The 25,545-nt window shown below is 34.2% G+C and overlaps 6 protein-coding genes across 7 annotated transcripts; 2 read left to right on the plus strand and 4 right to left on the minus strand.

Moving 5' to 3' along the window:
• Nucleotides 1-165: 165 nt before the first annotated feature.
• Nucleotides 166-2,415, minus strand: LOC111006417 (RING/U-box superfamily protein with ARM repeat domain-containing protein). Its single transcript, XM_022278359.2, has one exon. It carries the CDS (start codon nucleotides 1,935-1,937, stop codon nucleotides 285-287), a length of 1,653 nt encoding a protein of 550 aa, XP_022134051.1. The 5' UTR covers nucleotides 1,938-2,415; the 3' UTR covers nucleotides 166-284.
• Nucleotides 2,416-5,688: 3,273 nt separating this feature from the next.
• On the minus strand, nucleotides 5,689-9,545 carry LOC111006551 (uncharacterized). The gene is made up of 7 exons (XM_022278557.1): nucleotides 9,186-9,545; nucleotides 8,972-9,105; nucleotides 8,401-8,450; nucleotides 7,771-8,300; nucleotides 7,548-7,628; nucleotides 7,300-7,362; nucleotides 5,689-6,060 (listed from the first exon to the last, which is right to left on the minus strand). The coding sequence occupies exons 1-7, from the start codon at nucleotides 9,228-9,230 to the stop codon at nucleotides 5,977-5,979; spliced, it is 987 nt and encodes a 328-aa protein (XP_022134249.1). The 5' UTR covers nucleotides 9,231-9,545; the 3' UTR covers nucleotides 5,689-5,976.
• Nucleotides 9,546-10,557: 1,012 nt separating this feature from the next.
• Nucleotides 10,558-13,640, minus strand: LOC111006611 (ferredoxin thioredoxin reductase catalytic beta chain family protein). The gene is made up of 7 exons (XM_022278632.2): nucleotides 13,490-13,640; nucleotides 13,260-13,392; nucleotides 12,984-13,096; nucleotides 12,333-12,382; nucleotides 12,152-12,223; nucleotides 11,472-11,532; nucleotides 10,558-10,861 (listed from the first exon to the last, which is right to left on the minus strand). Exons 2-7 carry the CDS (start codon nucleotides 13,351-13,353, stop codon nucleotides 10,817-10,819), a joined length of 435 nt encoding a protein of 144 aa, XP_022134324.1. The 5' UTR covers nucleotides 13,354-13,392; nucleotides 13,490-13,640; the 3' UTR covers nucleotides 10,558-10,816.
• An 825-nt stretch (nucleotides 13,641-14,465) lies between these two features.
• LOC111006015 (Pyridoxamine 5'-phosphate oxidase family protein) lies at nucleotides 14,466-16,958 on the minus strand. Of its 2 annotated transcripts, XM_022277749.2 has the most exons (6): nucleotides 16,534-16,956; nucleotides 16,267-16,302; nucleotides 15,282-15,483; nucleotides 15,117-15,195; nucleotides 14,917-15,034; nucleotides 14,466-14,757 (listed from the first exon to the last, which is right to left on the minus strand). In XM_022277749.2, exons 1-6 carry the CDS (start codon nucleotides 16,713-16,715, stop codon nucleotides 14,727-14,729), a joined length of 648 nt encoding a protein of 215 aa, XP_022133441.1. In that variant the 5' UTR covers nucleotides 16,716-16,956; the 3' UTR covers nucleotides 14,466-14,726. The 2 variants fall into 2 exon arrangements, with proteins under 2 accessions (XP_022133441.1, XP_022133442.1); XM_022277750.2 differs by lacking the exon at nucleotides 14,466-14,757 and having other exon boundaries at nucleotides 14,913-15,034; nucleotides 16,534-16,958.
• Nucleotides 16,959-21,593: 4,635 nt separating this feature from the next.
• LOC111006143 (metalloendoproteinase 1-like) lies at nucleotides 21,594-22,561 on the plus strand. The gene is made up of 2 exons (XM_088123002.1): nucleotides 21,594-21,732; nucleotides 21,768-22,561. The coding sequence occupies exons 1-2, from the start codon at nucleotides 21,594-21,596 to the stop codon at nucleotides 22,559-22,561; spliced, it is 933 nt and encodes a 310-aa protein (XP_087979128.1).
• Nucleotides 22,562-24,346: 1,785 nt separating this feature from the next.
• LOC111006145 (metalloendoproteinase 1-like) lies at nucleotides 24,347-25,231 on the plus strand. Its single transcript, XM_022277914.1, has one exon. It carries the CDS (start codon nucleotides 24,347-24,349, stop codon nucleotides 25,229-25,231), a length of 885 nt encoding a protein of 294 aa, XP_022133606.1.
• Nucleotides 25,232-25,545: the final 314 nt, after the last annotated feature.

The following is a 25,545-nucleotide window of genomic DNA, read 5'->3' on the forward strand; positions in this document are numbered from 1 at the left end:
GAGAGAGTTTGGATTAGTGGGAAATGGAGTTCTGTTTGGGAGATTTTATAACGAATCACAATTCACAATACACAATACAAAATTTGAGGTTGCTTCTTTAGAAGACTTTTATTTTGCTTCAAAAACACCAAAAGGAAGAAGAAAACTTGAGTTAAAAATCAAATCAAAGCAAAAGGGATTCGTTCGTTCACTAATATTCACAACCCAAATGAGAAAATTGGAAGGAAGGAAAAAAAGAAATCCAAAAAAAAAAAAAAAGTTTTACAAGTTCAGGCGTGTTGTGTTCAGAACTCGGACGAGTTGGCGGTGGACCTGTCCATTCCGGCGGCGAGTCGACACCGAGTTCGGCTTCCGAAACAACCCGAGTCGAGCAATTCCTCCCAATTCACATCCTCCGCCTCCTCATCTCTGGCTTTCATCATCTCCATCATCCTCTTCGCCTTCTCTTTTGCTCTCTCGCTTCCTGTTTTCTCCACCGCCATGAAAACCTCCATTGCTCCGGCGGTCTTGGCCAGGCCCTTGAACCTCAAACCGCCGTGACTCAGTCCAAACAGAACCGCCACGCAACTCTCCCGAGTCGACTCAGAGTCCAACTCGTCCTCCTTCAACATCCCCACCAAACACTCCACCGCGCCGGAATCCAGCAATGCCGCCCGGCCCTCGAAGCACGCCGCCAAATTGCACAGAATCAGCAAAATCCGCCCGGCCATTTGGCCAGATTTCACCATTCCGAGAAACACCGGCACCGACCCGAGTTTCACGAGCTTAGAACGGTTGCTCTGAACCAGCGAGAGGTGATACAGAGCAAGAGCTGAGTCATGCCGAGTCTGCTCCGAGTCGGACAGCAGCAACCGAATCAACGGCGGCAAAGCGCCCAAAACGCCGATCGCCGTCTTGTTATCGTCGTGGAGAGCTAAGCTGAAGATGGCGCCGGAGGCATGTTCCTGAACCTCCGGCGAACCCCCTTTCAGAACATCAATCAAATTGGGGACGATTCCCGACCGTACGATCTTCACCTTGTTCGTCTTCTCCAAAGACAGATTCACCAGCGCTGCAACTGAATTCACCTGAATGCCGGTGTACCTCGAGACGACGAGAGATCGGAGAGCCGAGAGAATCTGAGGGGTACAGAGAAGAACCCTAGTGCCCTCGCGAGTTCTCGTGATTTTTCTTAGCGTAATCACCGCCTCTTCAATCTCAATAACCTGAGGGCTTGAAAGCTTCGCGATGATCTCTTCTTCTTCGGGGGAGTTCAGATTAGTGATCTCAATTTCAGAGGAAGAAGACGAAGAACAGCAACTCGGGCGAGTCGCGAGAGGAAGGGGCAGAGGCGAAACGGTGGGGCTTACAGATTCTTCGGAGCTCGAGTAAAACAGAGAGGCCCGATGAGCGACCTCAGTGGCGGCGTGGTTGAATCGAACCACAGGATTCTCAGCAACCCCTTGAATCAATTCTGCATCGGTTTTGCTATGATCCGCCATGAATTTACGAACGAGCTTCTCGGCGGAGGAGAAATCGAGGGGTTTCGGGGATTCAGAGGAGGAGTTCTTGCACCAATTGAAAATGGTGGATTTGAGAGCGAGATTCGGGATTACAGAGGAGAAATCCGGCTTCGAACCATCTAATAGGGTCGGCTTGAACCCTAATTCCTTACAAACATGAACACAGGCGGCTTCGAAAGTATGGCCGGAGGAGACGATTACAGGGTCCGCCATTAAAGACCCAGAAATAGGGCAGAGCAATTCCTTGGGAATCTCCTTGAGTCGGGGTTTGGACGGGAATGGGGAAGAAGAAGACCTACTGAAGATCCGCCATTTTCGTCTGGGGCTACTGGTTATCTCTGAAACTGCAACGGACGGAGAATCTCTCTCCAAAACCCATTTGTGTTTAATGGGTCTGTGGATCATAAACTTCATTAAACCCTCTTGAAACTCCATTTTCCGATTCTCGGATTCAGAAATTCAGACGCCGAAAACCCTTATATCGAGGAAGCAAAGAAGGGAGTTGTCAATCAAACGTCTCCATGAATTGTTGCCGAAGCTCCATAATTTCTGCAATGAAACGAAATCAGTTAACAGAAGAGCGCCCTGAGAATGCCGATGAAAACTGGTGTACAGTGGACCAATTCCAACAAAACCGAATCACAGAGAGAAGAGAGAGAGAGAGAGAGAGAATTTTTGGTTTCAGAATATCAGCAGAATCGAGAAAGAGTAAAGCTAAGTGAAGAAGAAATCTGAGTGTTTTGGGATAAAATAGAATATGCTAATTCTGCCATTGAAGAAGCTCGAATTCAGCACAGAAATTTTCATTTAGTTTCTATATTAATATATTTTTAAATATTCGAATGATTTCAAATCATTTAAATTTTGTTGAGTTAAAATAGATAATGGTATGATATACTGTTTTAGCAACCAATGGGGAAGGCAGAGTTTAAATTAAAACGGATTGATATTCTCAATAATATATTATTTTCCATCATATTAGCTATTATCAGATTCAGTTCTATGTTCTAAATAACAATATGTTTCTTTGTTTCTTATTTTTTTTTAATTTCAAAACGATATTTTAAAAGTTGAAAATAATGTGGAATAATTTTTATATGACACGAGAAATTAGTTTATTAAATTTTTTGTGGTATTTATTTTCTATTTATAGTATTGTCCATAATTTGATTGTCACGAGTGGTAACCAACTTGACCTTCTACCAATTTCATGGTAATGCCTACAACAACTAAAAATAGTAAACTTTGAGAAATAATAAAATGGGATAGAATTAGTCTTACGATCTCTAGTTTAACAAACGATAAACATTGAAGTCCTAAATATTTTCCAAAAAAAAAAAAAATCTTTATCGTACATGTCCATAAAATGTCAAGTTCAAACATATTAAAAATTAATGGATATCAATAAACTAGAAGCATTACTTCTCTTTTTTTTTTTGTTTTGTTATGTACTATTTAAAATAATTTTCAAAATTTAAGCCACATTTTAAATGTAATTTTTAAAAATTTGTTTTCATTTTCTAATTTAGCTAAGAATTCATGTCTGTTTGTAAGGACGTTACAAATGAGAAATCAAGCATAATTTTAAGAGTAAAATACTTGTAGGCACTGTTTACTTTCAACCTCTAGTTTATTTTAATTATCATATTTTCATAATGTTCGTTAAACTCTTTTATGTAAAGTCATGATTACACTTAAATAATATTTTAACCTAATTTGTTTAAAAAATCAAAATAATTATCTAATAGATGCAGTGGAATTGAAGACTATTTATCAAGATCATCATCTAATGATCTAAATTACTTGGGATATTTTAAAACAATAATTTAGAGAGAGAGAGGGTAAAATAAGAGTGGTTGGATTGAGAGACACACACTCGTGGTTACAATTTGTTCTTTGGTTTTGTAGTGGAAAAAATGATCTAAAATAAAAGAAAATAAATTGGTAAACTTTTATTTGAATTAATTCCGTGAAGCAACAGAGAAAATAGGGTTAATGATGAGGTGGCATTTTATAATTTGTTGATTTAATTCAGACCAGACCCTTTTGCATGGGAACAGATGTAAAGGCTTAATTTAATGTTGTCTGCTGTCTACTTTGCCCATCTTTAGTGCTCAAAAGTGGAAAAAAGCTTCTTAATATTCTCCATTTTGCATCCTTTATTTTTATTATCATTCAATTATGTATTTAGATTATTTTATGAGGGAGTGGGTATGATAACTTTTTTTGGAAATGTGAACTCAAAGAGGCTAAGGCAACTTTTTAAATTATTGCATCCTTAATTGTTAAGATTGTGAAGCAATGTGAGTTCTAGCCTCTACAATCTCTCCCTTTCTTTTATAAAAGTGATTTTGATTCCACCTTTTTTCTTTCATTGGGTTTCAGAACAAGGGCAAATTAGTAATAGTCACGAGAGCCCCTAAAATTCTTTATTTGTAATTAACTTCTTCATCGAAACTATTTTTGCATAACACTTTTACCTCGTCTCATCTCACAGACCATCAACGGAAAAGAAAAAATTCCATTAAAAATACTTTATTTAAAACAATCCCTCTTATTGATGCAACAATATTCCAATAATAAATGTAAAGAAGATTTAAGAACATTTGCCACAGAACTCTCCTCTTCCAAACCCTAATTCAAATCTCAATGATGATGCTTTTAAACTTTTAAAAAGGGGTTCCTTTGTGCTTTACAAAGTGGCATCCCACTTTTTTGTTTGGGTGTTTGCTAACTTAACTACGCAATGAGATGGGTTTGGCCCTCCCTTCAGATCCCAAACAAAAGTCTTATCTTTGGTTATTTTTCATTTTACATGACTAGATTTACTTAAACTAGATTGTTCATCTTCATGGAAGGCACTTTTTTACAAATTTCATAATGTTGAATAAATAATTTACCCTAAAAAGGATGCAAATAGTACAAATAGTCAAAGGTTAATAAACAATGGGTAGGAATCTTGTTTGAATTTTGTGGGTGTGTGCTAAGATAGCAATAAAATTAACATTTCAAAAGAGATCTTACCAATCCAAGTCAAATGTAGTCCTTTTCAAATGACTTTAAAGTCCCCTTTTTTTTTTCTAAGATAAATTTTGACTCCTCTTGTTAATTGAATATCTAACATGAACTGATAATAAAATCATCTAGAAAACAACCATAAATAATAAAATTTGAAATAAAACTTCCAACTATAGAGTAGCGAGATAACAAAAAATAAAATCTTAAAAGCTAAAACCACCCTATTTCTCCACTAAATCCGGCAATATACCGACCTTACAAAAGTGAGTTTTCTTAAAGGTAAAAAGGTAGAATTTGAGAGCGCAATTAACAACAAATTCAACTTGTTTACGATGCTTGATTAGATTAATGGGCAAAGGTTAGTACCTTTTAACTATTACTGCTTTGTGACTGTCCTGTAAGCCAAAGAAATTAGTCCACACGCCATCAATCCATTCTGCATTGCTACTCTTATCCCTAAGCAGTAAAATAGTGCAACCCATTTTGGCTTTATTATAAATGAAGACTTTTTGTTGAGGCATGGTTGAAAAGTGTAAAAGTAAAAAAAGAAATCCACAAACTTTCTCAGAGGTCCCTATCATTGATGTCGAGGAATCTGATTCTCTAATTCCATTAAGGTCCAATATAACTTTTTTGGTCAATTTGATAGAATAAATACAATATCAAGTTCACATTGAGAGAGAGAGAGAGAGAGAGAGAGAGAGAGAGAGGGGAAAACCTTCATCAGCTAACCACGTTCCTTTGTTATAGAAAATTCCCCTGTTTTCTTCAGATGAAAGCAGCCATGGAAGATCATCAGAAACGTACACTACAACTGGTTGATCTCCTTCTCCTATTCAGATGTTAATAATACATGGATACTAGCCATTGATGCAAACAAGCAAAGATACATGAAGTACCTTATCAGACTTACCAGTCAATGGTGAGGCCAGGCACAATTCCCTTTTCCACAATGCTCTAGTAGCATGAGTAGCATCGGCAGAATCAGAATGATGTCTTCTTGGCCTGTTCTGCTTCCTGGAATGTGACAGAATGCACAAACACAAGTCTTCCCTAAAGGTTCGTGCGCATCGATGTTACTCATGAAGTTATGAGTTTCAGTGCAATATATGTCGTCCATTTGAGTTTTATGAAATTCTCGTCTAACGAAATCTAACACATGTATCACTTAGTGAATTGGGTATAGGTTAACTCCATTCTCAATAAGTACAACGTTCAAAGTTTAATCAATACATGAAGAACAGTATTGGCAAGGCAGAGATCAGAGTATGCACTATACACAATTGATCCCACTGCATAATTTATCCTCAAACTGTTTATACATACAGATAAAAACATCCCTAGAGAGGGACTAATTTCTAAATGGAATAAGTAATCAAGCATGAAGTCAAAATTAGCAATTTAGTTCAATACACTCGTACACTTTTTTGGAAGATAGACATAGAGCTGCAAAACTCTATGCTCGTGCCATTGAGAGTGATGATGGTGGTGGCTGCTTAGAACGGGGCAACATGGCGAGAAGAATCTTTTTCCTTGGTCCCTGTTAATTAATTAAGAATCCTGTGAGTGAGTGTTCAAAATCGAACTTCAATGGAGACAAGCTTATATGATATTAACGTTCAAGTCATATCATTATAACGCACTAGTTAGCAAAGAGAAAACTACTACGTATAATGTACTCTTTATCCAATGATTTGATGGTGGACATAACACATGCTATATGGTACATTGTTCTTTGGAAATACTAATAATTTGATGAATGATGAATGCCACAGGTGAGAAACATTTGCGTAACCAATATAAGTTATAACACAGAAGCCACATTAGGACTATGGTATTATTGATGCTATATCAGTATCCTTCAGGGGCTATTCGGTTTTAGGTTTGCATGAGAACAAGCTATCTAGAATAAGATGTTTGTATTCAATAGTATATAGATCAGAATCTCTAGTAATGATGTATTAATAAGTAAATATAAGTAAAATAAGCCAATAAAGTATGGAAAGAAATTTCAAAGTTGATAAATTTGTATTAAATGATAACTTTAAATTAAGGAAAGTAACACAACTACAACTTTTAATATTAAAAAGTTTAAATCAAGTAATAACTTGGTTACTTAATTTTATAATTGAACTTACTTATATACTACATGAAATAAACTCATTACCTGATTTATCATTTAACTAAAACTAAGTAAAACGAATGAGTAATTATTCAAAATAATTTTAATGTAAATCAAAATTAAGTATAATCAATTTTTTTAGTTGATCAAAATTGGAGTTAAAATTTTAAGTTGTAAAACAATTTTAAGATGAACTGATTTTAATATTATTACAAAAGTAACTTATTAGAACTAAATGTAGCAAATTAATTGAAGTTGAAACTGAGTAATTATGAAATAAACTTATTTTACAGGCCCTCTCTATCTCACATCAATGACCAATCCCCATGAAAAACAAGGAAACTCATAACTTCTACGTTTATTAAGTATAAACTAGCAATAACTAAGACCCTAGAAGTATGACAATTAAGAAGCTCATGGAACATTTAATATTGCACTCCAGGATATTTTGATTAAATCCTAAGGTCATTCACTCAAAGCCCAAACCATTGTCAGCTTGAACTTGATAGTATGACGCTAGTTCTCAACTAACAGGGTTTATGTTTATCATATTCACAATTAGGTAAGTATGCCATACAGGAGTTATTAAGTTTGCATGCCACAAATGTATTTCAATAAGAGTTGGGCAATAGTGCAAGGCGAGGGAAATGGAAATACCATTGGTATCCCCAACTCTTTAAGATCCTTGTCTCCCATCTGTCTCAAAGCTGTCATGTCAATCTGCAAAATATTATTTACAAAGAGTCTAAGTTCACACATAACGTTCACAAGTTAAACAAAAACTTGCTTGTTGTATGTTAAAGAACTTAGACCTTAAAATAGGTTTTAAGTTTTAACTTTCATGAAAATATATACATTTGGCACCCTTAATTCTGAAAGACTGTATACAAGCAGAGATAACTTACTTCTTCAGCCTGAAAATTAATGGCATATTTCCCCAAACCAAGTGAATTCAACAAGCCAGCAACAGAAAAAGAACCCTCCCCCTGTACAACATTCATTAAGATGACTCAGAAACAAAAGGCTCAATTTGGCATCTAAAATATGCTAACTACAAGATTATAAAATCTAATAAACTAAATTGACACTCTAAATTAGACCAATAAGCTGAACAGCCAAAAAGTATACCATTGGGGAACTTCTCTGCATGCTGCCACTTATTGGTGTGAGATCCTTGACCGCCTTTCCAGACACGGGGAGAGCTTTCATTTTCGCAGGGGCAGAGTCTACCGACCTATAAGTATCAGCAACACTGTTCCTAAAAAACCATTCATCTCTTGAACGATCAGCTTCCCTCATAGACGAGGTTCTCCTAAACTCATCATTGTATCTAGGTGGTGAAAGCCCCATGGAGCTTTTCATGATTCCATCTGGGGATCTAACTCTCACTCTATCAACATATGGAACGGTACTTTTCCTCTGTGAATGTACTAGGTATAGGTCATCGGCACTTTCTCTGGAATGCATTTGCCTTACAAGATTGCTCCCTTTAAATTCATGCCTACGGCGTATTATAGCTCCACTAGTTGAGGGCAGATAATTTTTTGATAATTGATGGTGTAGGTCCATCTTCGAGTGTTCTTCCCCATTACCAATTTTCTTGGATTGATTTTTGCGAATCAGTTTCAAGCGAAGATCATTTTGACCAACTCTGTAAGCTTTATTTGAATAAGAACTGAAGTAACTACGAGATCACATAAAAACAATACATGTAAAAAAATATATATATAATAATATAAGTAGAGAATTGGTTAGTACCCTCTTTTCTTTCACCACTTGAACTCCAATAGGAACCATTTCCACGTTGCCTACAAAGGGAATACCCAGCAACGAAGGCATGCAAAATTCAGAATACATATTCTAGTAAAGTAACTAGCTCAAAACCACTAGATCAAATGAGCACATTCTTGCTCATTTTAATATATAAATGAAAAGTTGTTTCTTGTTAAAAAAAAAACACATTCTTGCAGAAGATAAGAATCCACTTGGTCATCATTATATGAAAAACCAGAACTCCAACTGCACACAATAGACATAAAGGGATGTTATTATCTCAAAAGCAGCACTTAAATTGATATGATCCATAAAGCTTGAAAGATAAACAATTGGCCAACAATTTCTTCAATTTTTCCTGTTAAAGTACACCATAGATGTAACAAAAACCAACTAGATGAGAGCAACGAAAGTTTTAACAATACATACATTCCGGAAAAATGGAGGGGAAAGAAAAAGTAAAAAAAAAAAAAAAAAAAAAAGAAAGCCTGGATAGGGAGATGCTACTAATAAGCAATAAAAAATAAACAGCCAAGGAAGGAAGAAAAAAACATACCGCTTATTTGTGGATGAGAACAAATCCTCTGCATTATCGGCTGATCTCTCAATGTATCGTTTTCTTCTCGAATCTGATCCGGAATCAATATTCGATTGCGCGAAGTCTGAAGCTATACCTCCTCTCTTTACCACCTGAACGAAAAAAAGGAAGCTGCTACTCAAGAAAAAAATTTAACGAACCAAAAACAGCACTGTGGAAGTAACAAAATTACCTGGCCAGAGCGCCCGAGAGTGATGGTGACTCGGGGCCTCGACATCTCGGAGAAACAAAGGCGATGGACCTCAGAAAGATTCGAGGGCGTGACCTATCTAGGAAAAAGATGGAATGGAAATAGAATCGAAAGGTAACAATTACAAATTGAACTACAGAAATGATAGAAAACCCTAGAAAGATAATTAAACTGCAGGGTGCAGGGATTTGGGAAAGAAAGGAAGAAGATGATACGAAGCGCGTCGTAGGCGCCAATGGTGGAGCCAATCTGGGCTGGGCTAAAATGGCCGCCCAACTGCAGCTTCTAATCGGAAATACAGAATCTAATCTACAATTGCTCGTTCAATTTGGCAGTTACACTTTCTATCGTCGTTAATTAGTTTAGTGCTTCAGTAAATATATCACAACCTTTTTTTTTCTCTCTTTTTAGAGTACAATATATCACCGGTTGAGACGCAATAAAATTTTTAACTTTTTTTTTTTATAATAATACAATTATGTAAAAATTAATATATTTTTTTACTATTGAATTCAAGCCACCTATTAATTAGGCACTTCATTCTTTCCACCAGGTCAACTAACCAACAATTTTTCAAAATTTAAAGATAAAAATTGTCTATTTTAAAATTTCGAGACCAAATAGACATCTACTCTAAATCTAAGAGATCAAAAGTGTATATATATTTTTATTTTTTCTATATAATTACATTTTCTTTTTAAATGAAATGAAATGAACGATTATTAGTTAAACATCACGTGGGATGGTGAGATTTTGAAGTTCGACCATCTGACCTCTTGGTCAAGAGTTGGCTAATATATAATGACTAAATTCGAATACAAGTAATAAACACTCTCCCATTGTTTATTAATTTTTATTTTAAATTGCATGCAAAATAGAAATGACAACTTATAAGAAAAACTACTGATTTATATATATACACACTTTCACTGTTGTTAATTTAACTATTAAATTTTTAAAGGTCTTAGTTAACTTCTCGAGACGAAAAAAAGTTTTATTTTAAATCTATTTTATTTTCCAACTCGAGCATACATCATTAATTAAAACACTCATTCTTATTCAAGAAATCGATCGATCCCCACTTAAATATTAAAAAAGAAAAAGAAAAAAGAACTATTTATTTCTTATTTTTTTAAAATCCAATTATGTCTTCAGAAACACTTTTTAGAATGGATTAGAAAGATAAGAAAAATATAACAAAATAAATAATAATTTTAACCAAAACTTTATCAAACTTACCCTAAAGCCACTTTCATTAAAACTGCAGGCTTTTTCTGCCAGTGCTTCCTTTTCTTCTTTCTTATCATACATAATTTTCACTCATCTACGGTGCCAAGTAAACACACCAGCCAAATCAAACCAAGCCAAATATTCTTTACATGCTACAAATGCTACGGAAAACTACAACAAAAGGGATTCAGTATCTGCATTCACTGGAACCTTACTTGAAGTTGCCAGTCACATGAAAATAAACCTAATAATTTGTCAGCAGTAGATATGGCATAACCATTCATTATCACATCATAATATGGTCTCCATACATAATTATACTCGTATACTTCCACCCCTTTTAATCATACCACAATATGAAGTACTGTAGTGGAACTTAGGGGTTACATGTTTGCTGTTGTCGCCCTGATATCTTCCAAGGAGATTGCCTGCAGAAAAAGAGGAAACAAGAAATATAATGACAGCAGGAAAAAGGTTATTCATAACAGAAACGAGAGATGTGGTTACACATTGGGTGAAGTAAATAATGATATTAGCTGCGGTTTAAGAGAGATAGTGGAGCTCACGCTTTTTATTTATTTATTAATTTTTTATTTATAACAGAGAATCAGAACTTTGCTCCCCTAGCCTAGGGGCACCCTCGTCTGCCCTAAGGCTCAGACTCAGAAGGCATCAAAAGTTTTTGGTATTAAGCTCGTCAGAAGGTTTGAAATTAAGACCTCTAAGCCAGATCAAGAGACCCAAGCTCTTGCCAACTGGACTGTCCCCTGGGTCGAGCTCACACTTACTATACTATTTTATTATTATTTTTTTGCATTAAAAGAACTTGTGATATTTGCCAAATGTTTCACATTTAGCATAGCGTTCAAGGAGTATAACTACTCAATATCAAGGGGAAAAAAATTTCAGCTGCATTCTGAAATATGGTGTCTAGCAATAGATCACACATCTTTTCAGTATGTAGTAATTTCATTGAGATTCTTTCCAGAAACTAGAAGTATGATCAGTTCAACCTATCAGGTCAGGATTCAAAGTTACCTGGTCGTTGCCGGCAAAGTCGTTCTCAGGAGTTAGGAAAAGCATGCAATGACACTCTTTCCTGTCAAGAAAAGCTTAACTTTCAGATCACATATATGCGTTTGATAGGGAAAAATGAACAGCGACCTACTATTTACATTTTTGCTTCCTAATACCAATCCAATAGCCAAGGGCCTTAAAAGTCAGTCAGCTATTACATTATTCCTGGGAAAAACGGCAACTTTCCTTTTAATCGTATGTGACATAAAAACAACCTTGGATCCCCACTAAAGAGAACAGCTTGCCTATGGCGTGGCTGAACACCAGTTTAACTTACCAGCTTACCATGGGAAATAATTCTAACAAGGTAACTTTACAACAAATGTAAACCCCTGCTCTTCATACGTCAAGTACACTACTGTAATTTTATGCACCTATCATCTTAAAAAATAAAATAAAATATACCCCCGTAATCCCCCATCCCCCATCCCTTCCTCTCTCTTCCTTTCTCTTTTGTAGGAATAAGACTTATCAAGCAAAATAATTTTAATGCAGTTCATTGAGTCGGTCAATAAATCAAGTTACAACACAGACATGGATGCGTACGATTTTATAAATTCCAGATAGTGAAAAATAAATCTCCCCATGCTATCCTTCAAGTTTTGTTGCACATCAGTTCTAACTATAAGTGTATATTTTACCTCTCTCTCATTGGAACACATGGACAGTTCCAAAAACCTTGCGCAACCTCAGCAGCTTTGTCATCATAATGCCTGAAAAACAATCAGTGAACTATTTGAATTTACATTAAAGAGAGTTTGAACTGTCATTAGTTCCAATAAATAATACAGGATTTCTATAAAAAGCATTAGAAACACCGACCGACAGGGACAAAGTGGTGCACCCAATGTATCTTTGTGATCCGCCAGTCCCTGTTTAGATCTAACATGAGCTTCTCTTACACTAATTACAAATCAATGACGTTCAATCAATTAATACAAGGTAGAGCTAAAGAAATAATCAGATAAAAGAAATTCACAATTCCCAGGTAACATCCAACAGTTTCATCTCATACAAGACAACTATTCAACCAATAAATGAAAAATATCTCATGTGCTACCATAAACATGAGGGATTGATATAAAGATCAATCAATACAGGTTTAGCCCGAAATCAATTTCTAGAACTCATTCAGTCAACTTGCCACGGTAAAACTAAAATCTATCATGATAAAGTTAATCTGCAATTTCATGAAAAACACTTCCAAAGACTATAGTAATCAAGTTATACTTCTACCCCTCAACCGCTTCACCTATTTATAAATAGTTGTTCACTTTGAGAGTGGTTTACTAAAAAACATACGTTACGTTTGATCAATGAGATGTCCCAGAAAGGTCAACAGATAAACATAACCATCTAAGCTACTCAAGCAACTTCATTACTAAACCAAGGAAGGAAGATGAAAATTCAATAAATAAAATAACTGGATATTAATTAACAGTTAATACCACAAGAAAATCTCAGAAAAAGAACCTTGATTACAACAGCAGTGACCCCCTTATCTACACAGAAATACGTTCCTGACCTACGAGCATACTGCTCCGAGAATTTCCTCATTATTTCGACCGACTTGTCGGACGGTTCCCCTGAAATAACAGGTAAAAAAGAAATTCCGTTCGCATTATCTTACAGTGCGACAACATTTGAGTTCGGCATGTACATCAATTTGGAGCTCAAAATCTCGAGATTCGGAAAGATTAGTAAGATTTACAATTGGGGTCGCCCAAAGTTAAGGCGGGGTATAATTACCTTGAGCTCGAACGACATGGCGGCGAGGGGAACGTCGGAGGGAGGAAGCAGAAAGTGGAAGGGCGATATTGCACGACGAAGCTTGTAGAATCATCGGGACAAAGCGACGGAAAAGGAGGAAGAAAGATGAAATCTGTAATTTCGGAGGAAGATGGATAATCTTGGGAGTTTATTTATAGTTTTTTGCCTTGAAAATTGCGGCATACGAATTATAATTTGAATGGATTTACCGAGACGAAGACGATTGATTGAAGTGGAATTATTTCTGGAGGATGTCATTGACCACTGCCCTCCACTCGTTGCAAATATCGGCGACCGAACTCTACGAACCACTCGGTTCCGATTTTAGATGATTCAGAGCCATGGACGCTGGTTCTTAATCTTAGGTCAGGTTCATCACAAGCCCATCCATGTTACCGGCCCAATTATATCAGGCCCATTTATAAATGGTTGTTGGGCTAAGTCAATAATCAATGTTTTCTTTTTCAAATATTAAAATGAGTTAATAATTATTAGGGTATTTTTCATGAGTAGCAAAAATATTTGTCATATTTATCAATATAACAACAATTTTTAGATTTTGCAAATATAGCATGACGACATTTTTAAAATTAGATTTTTTATTCCTTTAGTTATTCTGATTTAGCCCTTGTTACTGATATACTTGCTTCATAATTTATATCATTGATATACATAATATGATGGCAGTGGCCGATGACTAAAGAAGAATGAAGACATTATCTTATTAGTCAACCAATAGTTAAATGAGACAACTATTTATAATAATTTTGTAAACTTCAATGATTAAGGATGACTCTTTTAAAATTGAGATCAAACAGACACTAGCAGCCTTAAGCCTCAAATAGAGGCTTCTTTAAATGCATTTTGTTAAATATAAAAACATTGTAAATTTTAAGTGAGTAAGTTCCATATTTAAAATTATTCGCTCCCTCCGTGTTTTAAGATTTATTGAAAATATAATCTAATTTCTGGCTTAATTATTGAAATAAATATAAATATAAAAACTAATAAAATTTGACTTTCCTTCCAAAATAATTTTGTTTCATTTTTCTATTTTCATTTACAGTCTTGTCTACCAATAATTTATTTCTTTTATTTACACACAGACATCGATGAATAATAACCCCATTTTTCTTTTACTTTATAGTTTTTAAACAGAGTAATATTTTACAACCAAATAAGGGATGAAGAAAATTATTGGTGAACATTGTTATTTATTGTACATTAGAAGTTTGAAACAGAATAGTTATCAAACTGCTTCGTACAAAACAATTTATGTATAGATTTTACAGGATTGGAGATCCCATCACCAATTCTGGAATCCATCTTAATTTATTCTTCCCATAGTCCCCAATCCCACCAACAATGATTATGCACAAACATTTTACAGTTCAAACTTCAAACCCAGGAAGCTGACATGAACAGGGCAGTTCAGATTGTACAAATTCATATAATGGATGTGAGCTCATTCCTGAAGCTGAACAAAAATATCAGCAGGAAGAAAAGTTAAATCAGTTGAAAATTGAAATATCAGGCTAAACAGAGTTCCTTCCTCTGATTAGAGGACTGAAATTACTGAAGGTGTTGTTTGTTTAACTGGGTTAAGGATTGATAATGCTGCAGTTTTCATACTCACAGTTTTGAATGGAGATATTGATCGACGGTGAGAGGCTTCGGTCCACCGAACCAATCGATCAAGAATATGTTCTCTATTACTAATTTGAAGAACCGAAAGTCATGACCTGTAGGCCAACCTGTCATGAACATAAAAAGAAATATAGATAAATGTAATGTTGATGAAAAAGGAGATATAAGTTTGAGTTTGAGTTTACTAACCCTTCATCTCTGCATGCTTTGAGAACAAGGAAGTTCTAGCAAACTCTGCTTCCTTCGTATTAGACTCTAGCTGCTTCAGCTGCAGCCCAAACAGTGAATTCAGTTATACAGGATGACCAGCTAGGATACGAGACGGGTCAGAGAACGTAAAACCAAAAAGTTTACCTTTCCAATCAACGTAATTTTCGCACAAGTTGGGTTTTCTGGGTCTACCTTGCCACAAGTTCCAATAGGGTACTCGCTGAGTGTAAATGAAGCCCTCTCATCTGAGATTGCGTATCTTGCAGTTGGGTCAAGAGTAGTCAAGTAAAAATACGGCGTGCCTTGACCTTTGCTGGGTGGCCCGTCACTAAACGAAACCACATTCCTGTAGGAGACAAATATTAGCTCGATAGCAAACCACTAATCTTTGTATATACTTCTTTACTTCTTATAAGTACCTTTCTCAAGTTATTTTCAATTGCATGTTTGTTAAGTTTGGGTTGTAATCAATAGATAAGTAGTTCAGATCAGAAATATTAGAGTGAGATTTGGGCGCATAGTTATCGGAGGAGAGTGATTAGTTCTAAATGCAAGAGGAGATGACCGAGGCAAAACAATAGAAAGGCAAGGTAAACAAACAAGAACAACAAGAATGTACAGAACTCTAAATGTAATGCTCAAGAAATTTAACAATATGATGGTGGAAGGGTGTTAGTTTCTTGTAAAGAAATCAGCAACCAATCTATGCGATTTTAAAATCACAAAGAAAGTTCCAATGGAGAATCACTGAAATCAACATGAAATTAGAACTAAATTCTCCTGGAGATGCAAACATAGTCCCACATAGGATCGACATGGATAATATCGTACTATTGCAGAGATATATATAAAGAGAATTTTGGTTGATTTTGAAGCAGTTCCACACACACCAAAACAATCAAAATACAGTGGATCAACCACATTAGAAGCAGATTCAAGCAAGAAAACATGACCAATTAAATGATGGTTGCATACTTTCGAATTTGTTTAAATGATTTCAGAAACGCTTAGATCCGAAACCAAGTTGACTTATTGAGTTAATATCAAAACATATTCAGAAGAACTTGAACAACACAGTATTTTTGATCTTACATCCGGCAATGCAGCTGTATGAGTAAGAAATGCTTACCCAAATGGCGCTCCCCCAAATTCGCTTGAGATGGTACTGCAGAAAACACATAAAAAAACAATGAAAAAGTCTTGCAAATTTAAACAACAGCGAGCAAATATCCCTAGCCAAGCTAAGAAAACGCTATTTTCCTCTTAATTAACTACCCCCTTTCTTTGATGAAGATCAAAAACGAAGTTTCAATTGATCAACCCGAATAAATTCGATACAAAAGCCTGAAGCCCCCGATTGGGATATCAGGAAAGAATGAAGTAAACAGAATTATACCTCAAGATTCCCCATGAATTCTGAGATACCAACCAGCGAGCAGTGGCCGCGGCATTATCCGGGTCGGGTTTTGAACTTGGTAGCGACCGACCCTGTACGAAATTGTGCAACCCAACAAAAGGAGATGCCAAATACACAAAAAACAGATAGTAAAACAGACCTGTGAAGATGCCAGTGGCCATCTTCAGTTAAGAATCAGAAGAATTTGGATTAAATGGATGGATTGGGAGAGGGGAAGATGATGAATAATAATTCGAGTTTCAGATTGAATTTATAGTCGAAAGTCGAAACCCAGTGCCAGCTAAAGGAGTGTCGAAAGCTTATGGATAGAGAGCCTGAATTTTCGGGTCCGGAAGCGTATACTTCAACTTCACCGGCCCCTAGATTTCTGATGCCCGAGCTGCCGTTTCGTCAAAGATTAATTCTAAATATACGTCACTTGTTCTTCAAATAAAAGTTGATTAAAACATAATTTATTTGGTAATTACAGTGATTATATTCTAGGTTTCCAAATATATGACTATATTACTATATATTTGATTACCTAAGTTTGGATGTTTTTTCCAATTTCGTTTCGTTTAAAAATTTTCAATTTGATACTATATGTTTTAACAATTTTCAAATTTAATATGTCATGGTTGGTAAATGATAAAATTAGATGATGATAAAGAAAAAAATTAGAGGAAAAGATTAGCTTGTTTTTTTTTTAAATCATTTATTACATAGCTTAAATGCATATACTACCGACCAAAAAGTTGGAGGTTGGAATCCATGCTATTTAACTAAAAAACTAATAAAATAAAATGAAAAATTTTAATTCATCCAGATTTCTTATAAATTGATATAAATTTTGATTTTTGATTTTTTGTTTATTAATGATATTTTTTCTTCTCTAAATTTCTATCGGTTCGCTAAGCATTATGGTAAACTTATTATTAGTAAATTTTAATATTCACCAATAATGAGAGACTAAATTGAAAATGTTAAAATATAAGGGACTAATTTTTTTTCCACGATATATAAATGTGCATTCTTAACTAATAGAAGCCAAAGCTACATGCTCGCATTTCTTTACCATGACGTGGGCATATGGGACGAGGGAAGTTAGGGATCCTTATCCCCACTTCTCCAAAAATTTTAGGTCCATTGAGTAACATTACCAATAGTTATCGTTTTCAATTTTATTAAGAAATCTAGATATTCAACAATTATTTATATTTATTGTTTATCATTACTTTTTATAAACGTTTTCAAAATTGTATAGAAATTTTTGATACAATAAAATCAAGTTTTTTGTTTATTATTTTTGTTTTCATTTTTCTAAAAATAAATAAAAATGTTGTTTTATCCATATTGATCTAAAAATACATAAAAAAATAATAATAACATAAAAAGTTTACTTTTTAATTTTCAATTTTAATTGTTACATTCTTTTTTCAATAAAAAACAAAAAACAATTACCAAATGCAATTTTATCTTCATTAATTAAAAAAGAGGAAACAAAAAACAAAAAACAAAAATGTTATCAAAACGTATTTTGAATTTCCATCTCCATTCTTAGTTAGCTGGTCACTAATTAAATTAAGGATTCTTTCTATATCGAGGATCGTATATATTCTATCTAAGCAAATTGCTATACTTATATATTAAGTTGTTATTGCTCTCATGATCTTGTTTGAGATATTGTTTAGTATATTTTAACATTTACATTATTGAGACACTCGTATACTTTATATTAAAATTTTAAAGAATTTGAACATATATGTAACATGTGCAATTGTGCATCATACATGGTCAAAATCGTTGTTTCATAAACCATTATTTTCTATATATGATCATTAAGGACCATGATCATTTTTATTTTCGAATTAGTTTCCATTATTTACAATTATTTAGCTTTTGTTAATTAATATTCGGTACATATTTTTAATATTGGAATCTAAATACGAGAGTAGATATTCAGAACTACGACGTAAATGTAGTGAGAAATCAAACTTCTAAGCTTTTAGAAAAATATAAGTATTTTTAAGTCTTAACCACTGAGTTATGTTTAAATGGACCAAATTAGATTGTTTATATAAAAATTCGTTACTTTCTCATTATATGTAATTAGTTTACATTTACGAAAAGTAAAAAAAAAATGCAACAATTCATGTTAGACCAACAAGGTATATAAATTGTGAGAGATATATCAAGTAAAATTTAGATTTTGAGATTAAATTTTGGCTACTGTCATGGCGTTGAGTAATATATATGTCTCAATATTTAACACATTAACCTTTGTGAAAAATGAACCAAAAATAAGAATAAAACTCTTTGATAGGATCGTTGCATAGCATTGATAGAACATCGAAGAGGAGATGGAATAGTAAATGAACTTTATATATATTTTTTTTTTGGGATAATATTCGTCATAATATGTATAACCTAACCTACACGGTATGGTTTATGGGCGAGGAAAAAGTTGTTTGTGAATAGACATTTTTGTTCCCATGACCAATAAAATTTTGTCGTCAATCCTGATCATTGGCAAATAGGGATGGCACACGGGTGGGGTGGGATGGGACGATCTTCATCCATGTCTCGTTGGGAATTTTTTCTCCAATTCCTATCTTCGTCCACGAAATTGTAGAGGTGGAGACGAGACGGGAATGAGTTAGGTAGGAACCCATCACTGATTGATTGATGGATAGATATAGATAGATATAGAGATAGATATAGATATATATATATATATAATTTTTTTTTGAAAAATTTTTATAAATATTTTAATTCTTTTAAAAAATATATATTCTTTTTATATGGGAGAGTGTAAAATTTAATTAAATACCATTACAAAAATTAATATATATTAATTTTATTATATAAGGATCTCGGGTTTAGCTCGGTCCCAGTTAAATTGAAAATTCTTGCGGGAGTCGGATGTCGGGAATCGGGTCCCACAGATTTTTTTGCCATCTCTATTGATCACAAATGACTTTTAATGATTCTGGGAAGAAAATACTTGACTTCGACTTCGACTTCGATCATTGTTTAAGTAATTGTGTGATATTTAGCAGTCATATAAACATGTTCAGATGTTTTAAAGGGCTTGTTTCACACTAATTCTAATACATTGTTGACACGGTTATCATGTTTTTGGTATAATGTGAATCGATGAAATTTAAAAAACTAATCATGAGTGCATAGTGTGACAAAGGGTTGATCGATTTTGATATTTACTCAAAAATAGTGACAGATCCAGAATTTTATATCGGAGACATAAATACATATAAATATAATAGAAATACATCAAATTTAACCCCGAATTTGGCAAGACGTATCATTTTTACTAAAAATTTTTAGTTTAATCAAATTGCACTTTAAACTTAGATAATTGTTGCAATCTTAACTAAAGTTTTGAAAAGTGTTACAAATTGTACCCTATTAATAGATTTTCATTCGAAAATTTGTTCAAAAAGTATTATCATATCCGCTAAATGAATTATAAAGAAAATATTTGGTATATAATTGATATGATTGAGACAAAATGATATTAGAGCTGATTCTTTTGGTTGAAATTTGTGAGTTTTAGTAGAGTTATTTATTTGTTGATTTTGTGCATTAATCCATTTAAGTTTGTGCAAGTTTTGATTTTCATAAAATTAGTGATTTTTTTTTTTCAACATGCACTTAGCTGAGTGTAATTGGTACTTGTCACTGACCACGAGGTCATGAGTTTGAATACCCCACCCCACTTGTACTAAAATAAAGTGAACGGTTAGGTTTTTATTTTTATTTTTATTTTTTAATTAATAGATCAATTTGTAAACAAAAAAGAAAGATAATGAAACTTAAAATATTTAATATTTTCCTTTTATAAAATTAAATAACTTTTGATATAAATAGTTTAAAGAAAAAATAGAAACAAAAATTATATTACTGTATATTTGTTGTCATTTTTTTCCTGAGTACGTATATTTGTTGTCATTATTCTTTTATGATGAATTTAAATTTATTAGGGAAATATGCACATAAGGTAAAACCTTTTTTCATTTAAAAATATTATTTAAAAGACATGACTTTCTTTTTTTTGCCAAAAATATACTAAAGAGAAATAATTTAAGAGGTTGATGATTTGAACTTGGACCGAGGCAGCACATATGTGTTAGCCGGAAACAAGCCAACGAGAGCAACTATTTGTATGAATCTTATTTTTATTTATATTTATAATCTTACGTCAAGATAGATTTTAATTGTCAAAGCGAGCATAATTTAGTGGTAATTGACATATACCTCCAACTAAGTAAGTTCGATATCCCATCCTTCACAAAAAAAAGTAGATCTTAATTCTTCATCTATCTACAAATTTGATAATTTGAATACCAACTCAAATATAGCTTAATTGAATTATAACGAAAATACGTTTTTTCTTCGTTGAAATACTGTAGCAACTACTTTTGACAACGACGAATTTTGGCAAAAAACTAACGATGACATTTTCTTGACTTTCAGCGATAATTTTTTTTAAATTAAAAAAAGTAAAAAATTTGTAGTGTTGAGACATAATGCATCATATATTGTTAAAAAAAAAATTAGATGTTCAAATGGTCTATCTAAATGTTGTTGAATGAAAGAGAAAAGAAAAGCACAAGTTTTCCTATAATTATAAAAAAGAAAATTAGAAAGAGAAAAACAGCAAAATATGCCTCACATTAGAGAAAAAAATAATAACAACATTTTCTAAGAAAAAAAGCCGTTTCAAACATTGACTAACTTTAATTTTTCAAAGAATAAAAAAAATTATTTCAAAAAGCTTCCATTAAAGATCATAGCTAGCTAGGAGAAAAAATTTACTTGTATACATTTAACATTCAAATTAATTTTCTTTTTTGAGAAGTCATTAACACCCAAATTAAATTCCAAGATTTACTAAAAAGGAGCATCAACATAATTACGTTACAACAATAAAAATCTGCTCCAAACATGGGATTAAAAACAAAACATGCTAAACTTTAAAATCAATTCAAATTTATTTTCAAAAAAAAAAAAAAATCAATTCAAATTTTATACATGCATGCATGCATCAACAACTCACCCATTTAATTTGTGTTATAAAAAGGCCCCAAACTCCAAGCCATTTCTACACATCATCCATCAAGCTCTCTCATCAATGGCGTTCAAATGTCTCAAACTCTTCCTCCTCCTCCTCGCCTCCGTTGCACCTCGCGTGATACTATCACACGATCATCATATCCAATTTCCCGAACATCTCCAAGGATGTCGTAAGGGAGACAACGTAGAAGGAATCCAAAACGTCAAAATGCACCTCCAACGCTATGGTTACATGAGGAAGGACAATAACAACACTGTGAATAAGGAGAGCACTAATGCATTCGACGAGGCATTGGAGTCGGCCATTAAAAAATACCAAAAAAACTTCAATTTGAACCTGAGTGGCGCTCTGGATAGAGAGACACTAGACCTAATGTCTAGGCCCCGATGCGGAGTTCCAGATATCGTCGCGAGCAGTAACAATGAGACAATGATGTGGAATAGTTCTCACTACGCATTCTTTCCGGGGAATCTAAAATGGCCCAACACAAAGTACCACCTCACGTACACTTTCATCAACAACTACCCGTCGAACTACGTAGCGGCCGTGGCTCGGGCACTAGCAACATGGGCTGGTGCCTCGCAGTTCACGTTCGCAGAGGCTTTCGAGGGCGAGACGGCAGACATCAAAATAAGCTTCGAGAGAGGGAACCATGGGGATGGGAATCCATTTGACGGGAGAGGAGGGGTGTTGGCCCATGCGTTTGCCCCATCGGACGGGAGATTGCACTTGGACGCTGATGAGAGTTGGACGGAGGGGGTTGTTTTTAATGAGTTTGATGTGGAGACGGTGGCGCTTCATGAGCTAGGGCATATTCTTGGCCTCGGCCACAGCAAGATCGAAGCCGCCATTATGTGGCCCTTCCTTGACCCCGGCGCCACCAAGGGCTTGAATGCCGATGATATTGATGGAATCCATGCTTTATATGCCTAACTGACTACAACCATGTATGAGGAATTTAATCCAACAATTTTGGAGATTTTTGCTGTTTTCTTTTTCTAAAGACACTTTAGTTATATAGAATAAGATGCTATGCTTATTATTATTTTTCTTTATGGGAGCAGTCATTTAATTGAACGAAATAAATTGATACATTAAACATGATATTTTGCTTTTTGTTTGAATATATCAACATCATCATGTTGTCATGTGGAGTAGAACTCAATCTTACAGACTTTTAGTCAGAGAAGATAGGAATTAAGTTTAAATTATCATACATTGAATATTAAAAATAGAAAATACGTTGATTTGAACCTCATTGGAAGGAGGATATATTTATATATAGATTTATTTTATCATCCATTACTTAATTTGGTCATTTGATATGACTCAATAGTTGAAGTTTCGTTAATCTTTTTTTATAGGTCAAACTTTAAAATATCTTCGACCTAACCAATTGCATTTACAAAAAGCGAAAAAAAAGCACAAATCCATGTTGTACAATAAGTTAAATAATTTTTTTTAATGGTAATTGGAATTGTTATAATTACAAAATTGTTTATTAGAGATTAGAATTAAAAAAGAAATTACAGCCTTCAACAACCCAACTTAATTGGATTATCTTTGTTTAACGAGATGTCGTTTCATTAAGAGAAGTATGTGATAAATATAAAGAAAACACCTCAGCTTGAAGAAATAGTACTAGAAATATCATAGTTACAAAGAAAAAAAAAGAAAGTGATTTTGACTATCGGTTTTTTAATGTCTTCTTTTATATATATAACTAAACATTAGTTTGGTAAGCCTCGATGGGAGTAGTCATTATTTCTCTCCAACCAAAGATTCATAAATTTGAGTCGCACTAAATCGTAGAAAATTATTTTTAAAATAATTGACTGCATAAAAAATAATATAATTCTTATAGAAAAATAAAAAAAATTTTAATTTACTATTTCTAAGTTAATTCTCTTTCTTCTATATTTACTTAGAAAACTTTGTTTTATATTAAAAAAAATATCCAATTAAGACTCCAAACTTTCATTTTTGTATGTGATAATTCTTCAAGTTTTCAATTTTATGTTGGATATAGATCCTTAAACCCATCAAACCATTCTTTTGAGTTCTAGAATTTATTGGTTCAAGATCAAATTCACGGAGCATAGATATTGAATTTTATTTAAAGTCCCATTAAACAAAAAATTTAGATCCACAGTTAATTACTCTTTTCTAAAATTTATTGGTGAGGAAGGACAAGAAAATTGATCATCATCGGTCAAAAAGATTGATCATCATTGATAAGGAACAAGTCTTTTCGTGTTTTACCTGAGTTACTTGCGAGAAGTGAACTATTAATATTTTTTCTTTAAAATTTACTAAGTACAATGAAAAATGAATTAAAACCATCCATAGACATGGAATCAAATGATTGGTCTATCGAAATCCAGCATGTCAACGAATTAATGAACTTTCTCAAAGGATAATATCATATATACAAATACCAAGTTTAAAAAGCTTCCACTAAAAGACGACGAGAGAGAAGAATTATTTCTAAATTAAAGTATAAGATACTGTGTGAAGGACGTATGATCTCAACTTTAATTTTACGTTACCATGCCCACTCCAATATAGAATTAAAAGAGCTGGAATCCTTTCTAAATCATTCAGTTTTCATAAATGCATGCATATAATAACCGATCCTTGTTATTGTTCTTGTTCATGCAAATTGTCTTTAAAAAGTCCCCAAACTTTATAGCCATCTTCACACCTCAACACAGCAAAATGGCTTTCAAATTCTCTCCCCAGCTCCAACTACAACTCCTCCTCCTCGCAGCTCACGTGATCTCAGCACGTGAGCTTGGCAGCCACAGCCACAAATCAGCCCAATTTGTATTCCCTCAATGTCTTGAAGGAAGTCGCAAGGGCAACAACATAGAAGGAATTCACAACGTCAAGATTTACCTTCACCGGTATGGCTACTTGACCAATGACATTGAGACCGATTACAACGTCTTCGACGATGCCTTGGAATCCGCCCTCATAACATACCAAAGAAACTACAGGCTGAACGTGAGTGGAGTATTGGACAGGGAGACATTGGCTGTAATGTCGAAGCCCCGATGTGGGCTTCCCGATATCGTCCAAAGCCACAACAACAAAAACATTTCTCAAGCTCATTTCACGTTCATGCCAGGGCTTCCAAAATGGCCAAAATCCAAGTACCATCTCACCTATGGCTTCATCAAAGACTTCCCGCCAAAGTTCGCAATGGCGGTGAGGGAGGCATTTGAGCAGTGGGAGGGGAACAGCGTGTTCACCTTCTCGCCCGCGACGCGCGTGCAGTCGGCGGACATCACGTTGAGCTTCGAGAGAGGGGACCACGGCGACCCGTATCCTTTTGACGGGCCATGGGGAAAGTTGGCGCATGCTTTCAGGCCGGGGGACGGGAGAGTTCACTTCGACGCAGACGAGAATTGGGTGGTGGGGCCGCGGGAGGATGCGTTCGACTTGGTGATGGTGGCGCTGCATGAGCTTGGACATGCCCTCGGCCTTGGCCACAGCTTTATTCAGGAGGCCGTCATGTGGGCGTATCTCGACCCCGGAGTCAGCAAGGGATTGAATATGGACGATATTGTGGGACTCCAAACCTTATATAGCGAGAAATGATCACAATCATTAACATATAACATTTTCCATATTATTTTTATTTTGGCGTTACTTTTACAATAAGCAAGGTTCTTGCACTTATTTTATTTTGGACGAATGATTTGATTGAAAATTTTCTAAGCTTTCAATAACATATCTAATAAGTTCCAAGCTTATTCGTCATTTTCTTAAAAAAATCTTGTATAAGACACAAGATTGAATTTCGTATCTAATAAGATATTGACTTTTGAATTTTGTGTCTAATAAGATAAAGTATCCGAATTGTATTAGAGAGAAAATATAGTGTTCGCGTACTTTGAATAGAACAAATAACT

This window comes from Momordica charantia (genome assembly GCF_013281855.1).
Source record: "Momordica charantia cultivar OHB3-1 chromosome 4 unlocalized genomic scaffold, Mcharantia_2.0 BLBB01000004.1, whole genome shotgun sequence".
NCBI classification, from domain to species: Eukaryota; Viridiplantae; Streptophyta; class Magnoliopsida; order Cucurbitales; family Cucurbitaceae; genus Momordica; species Momordica charantia.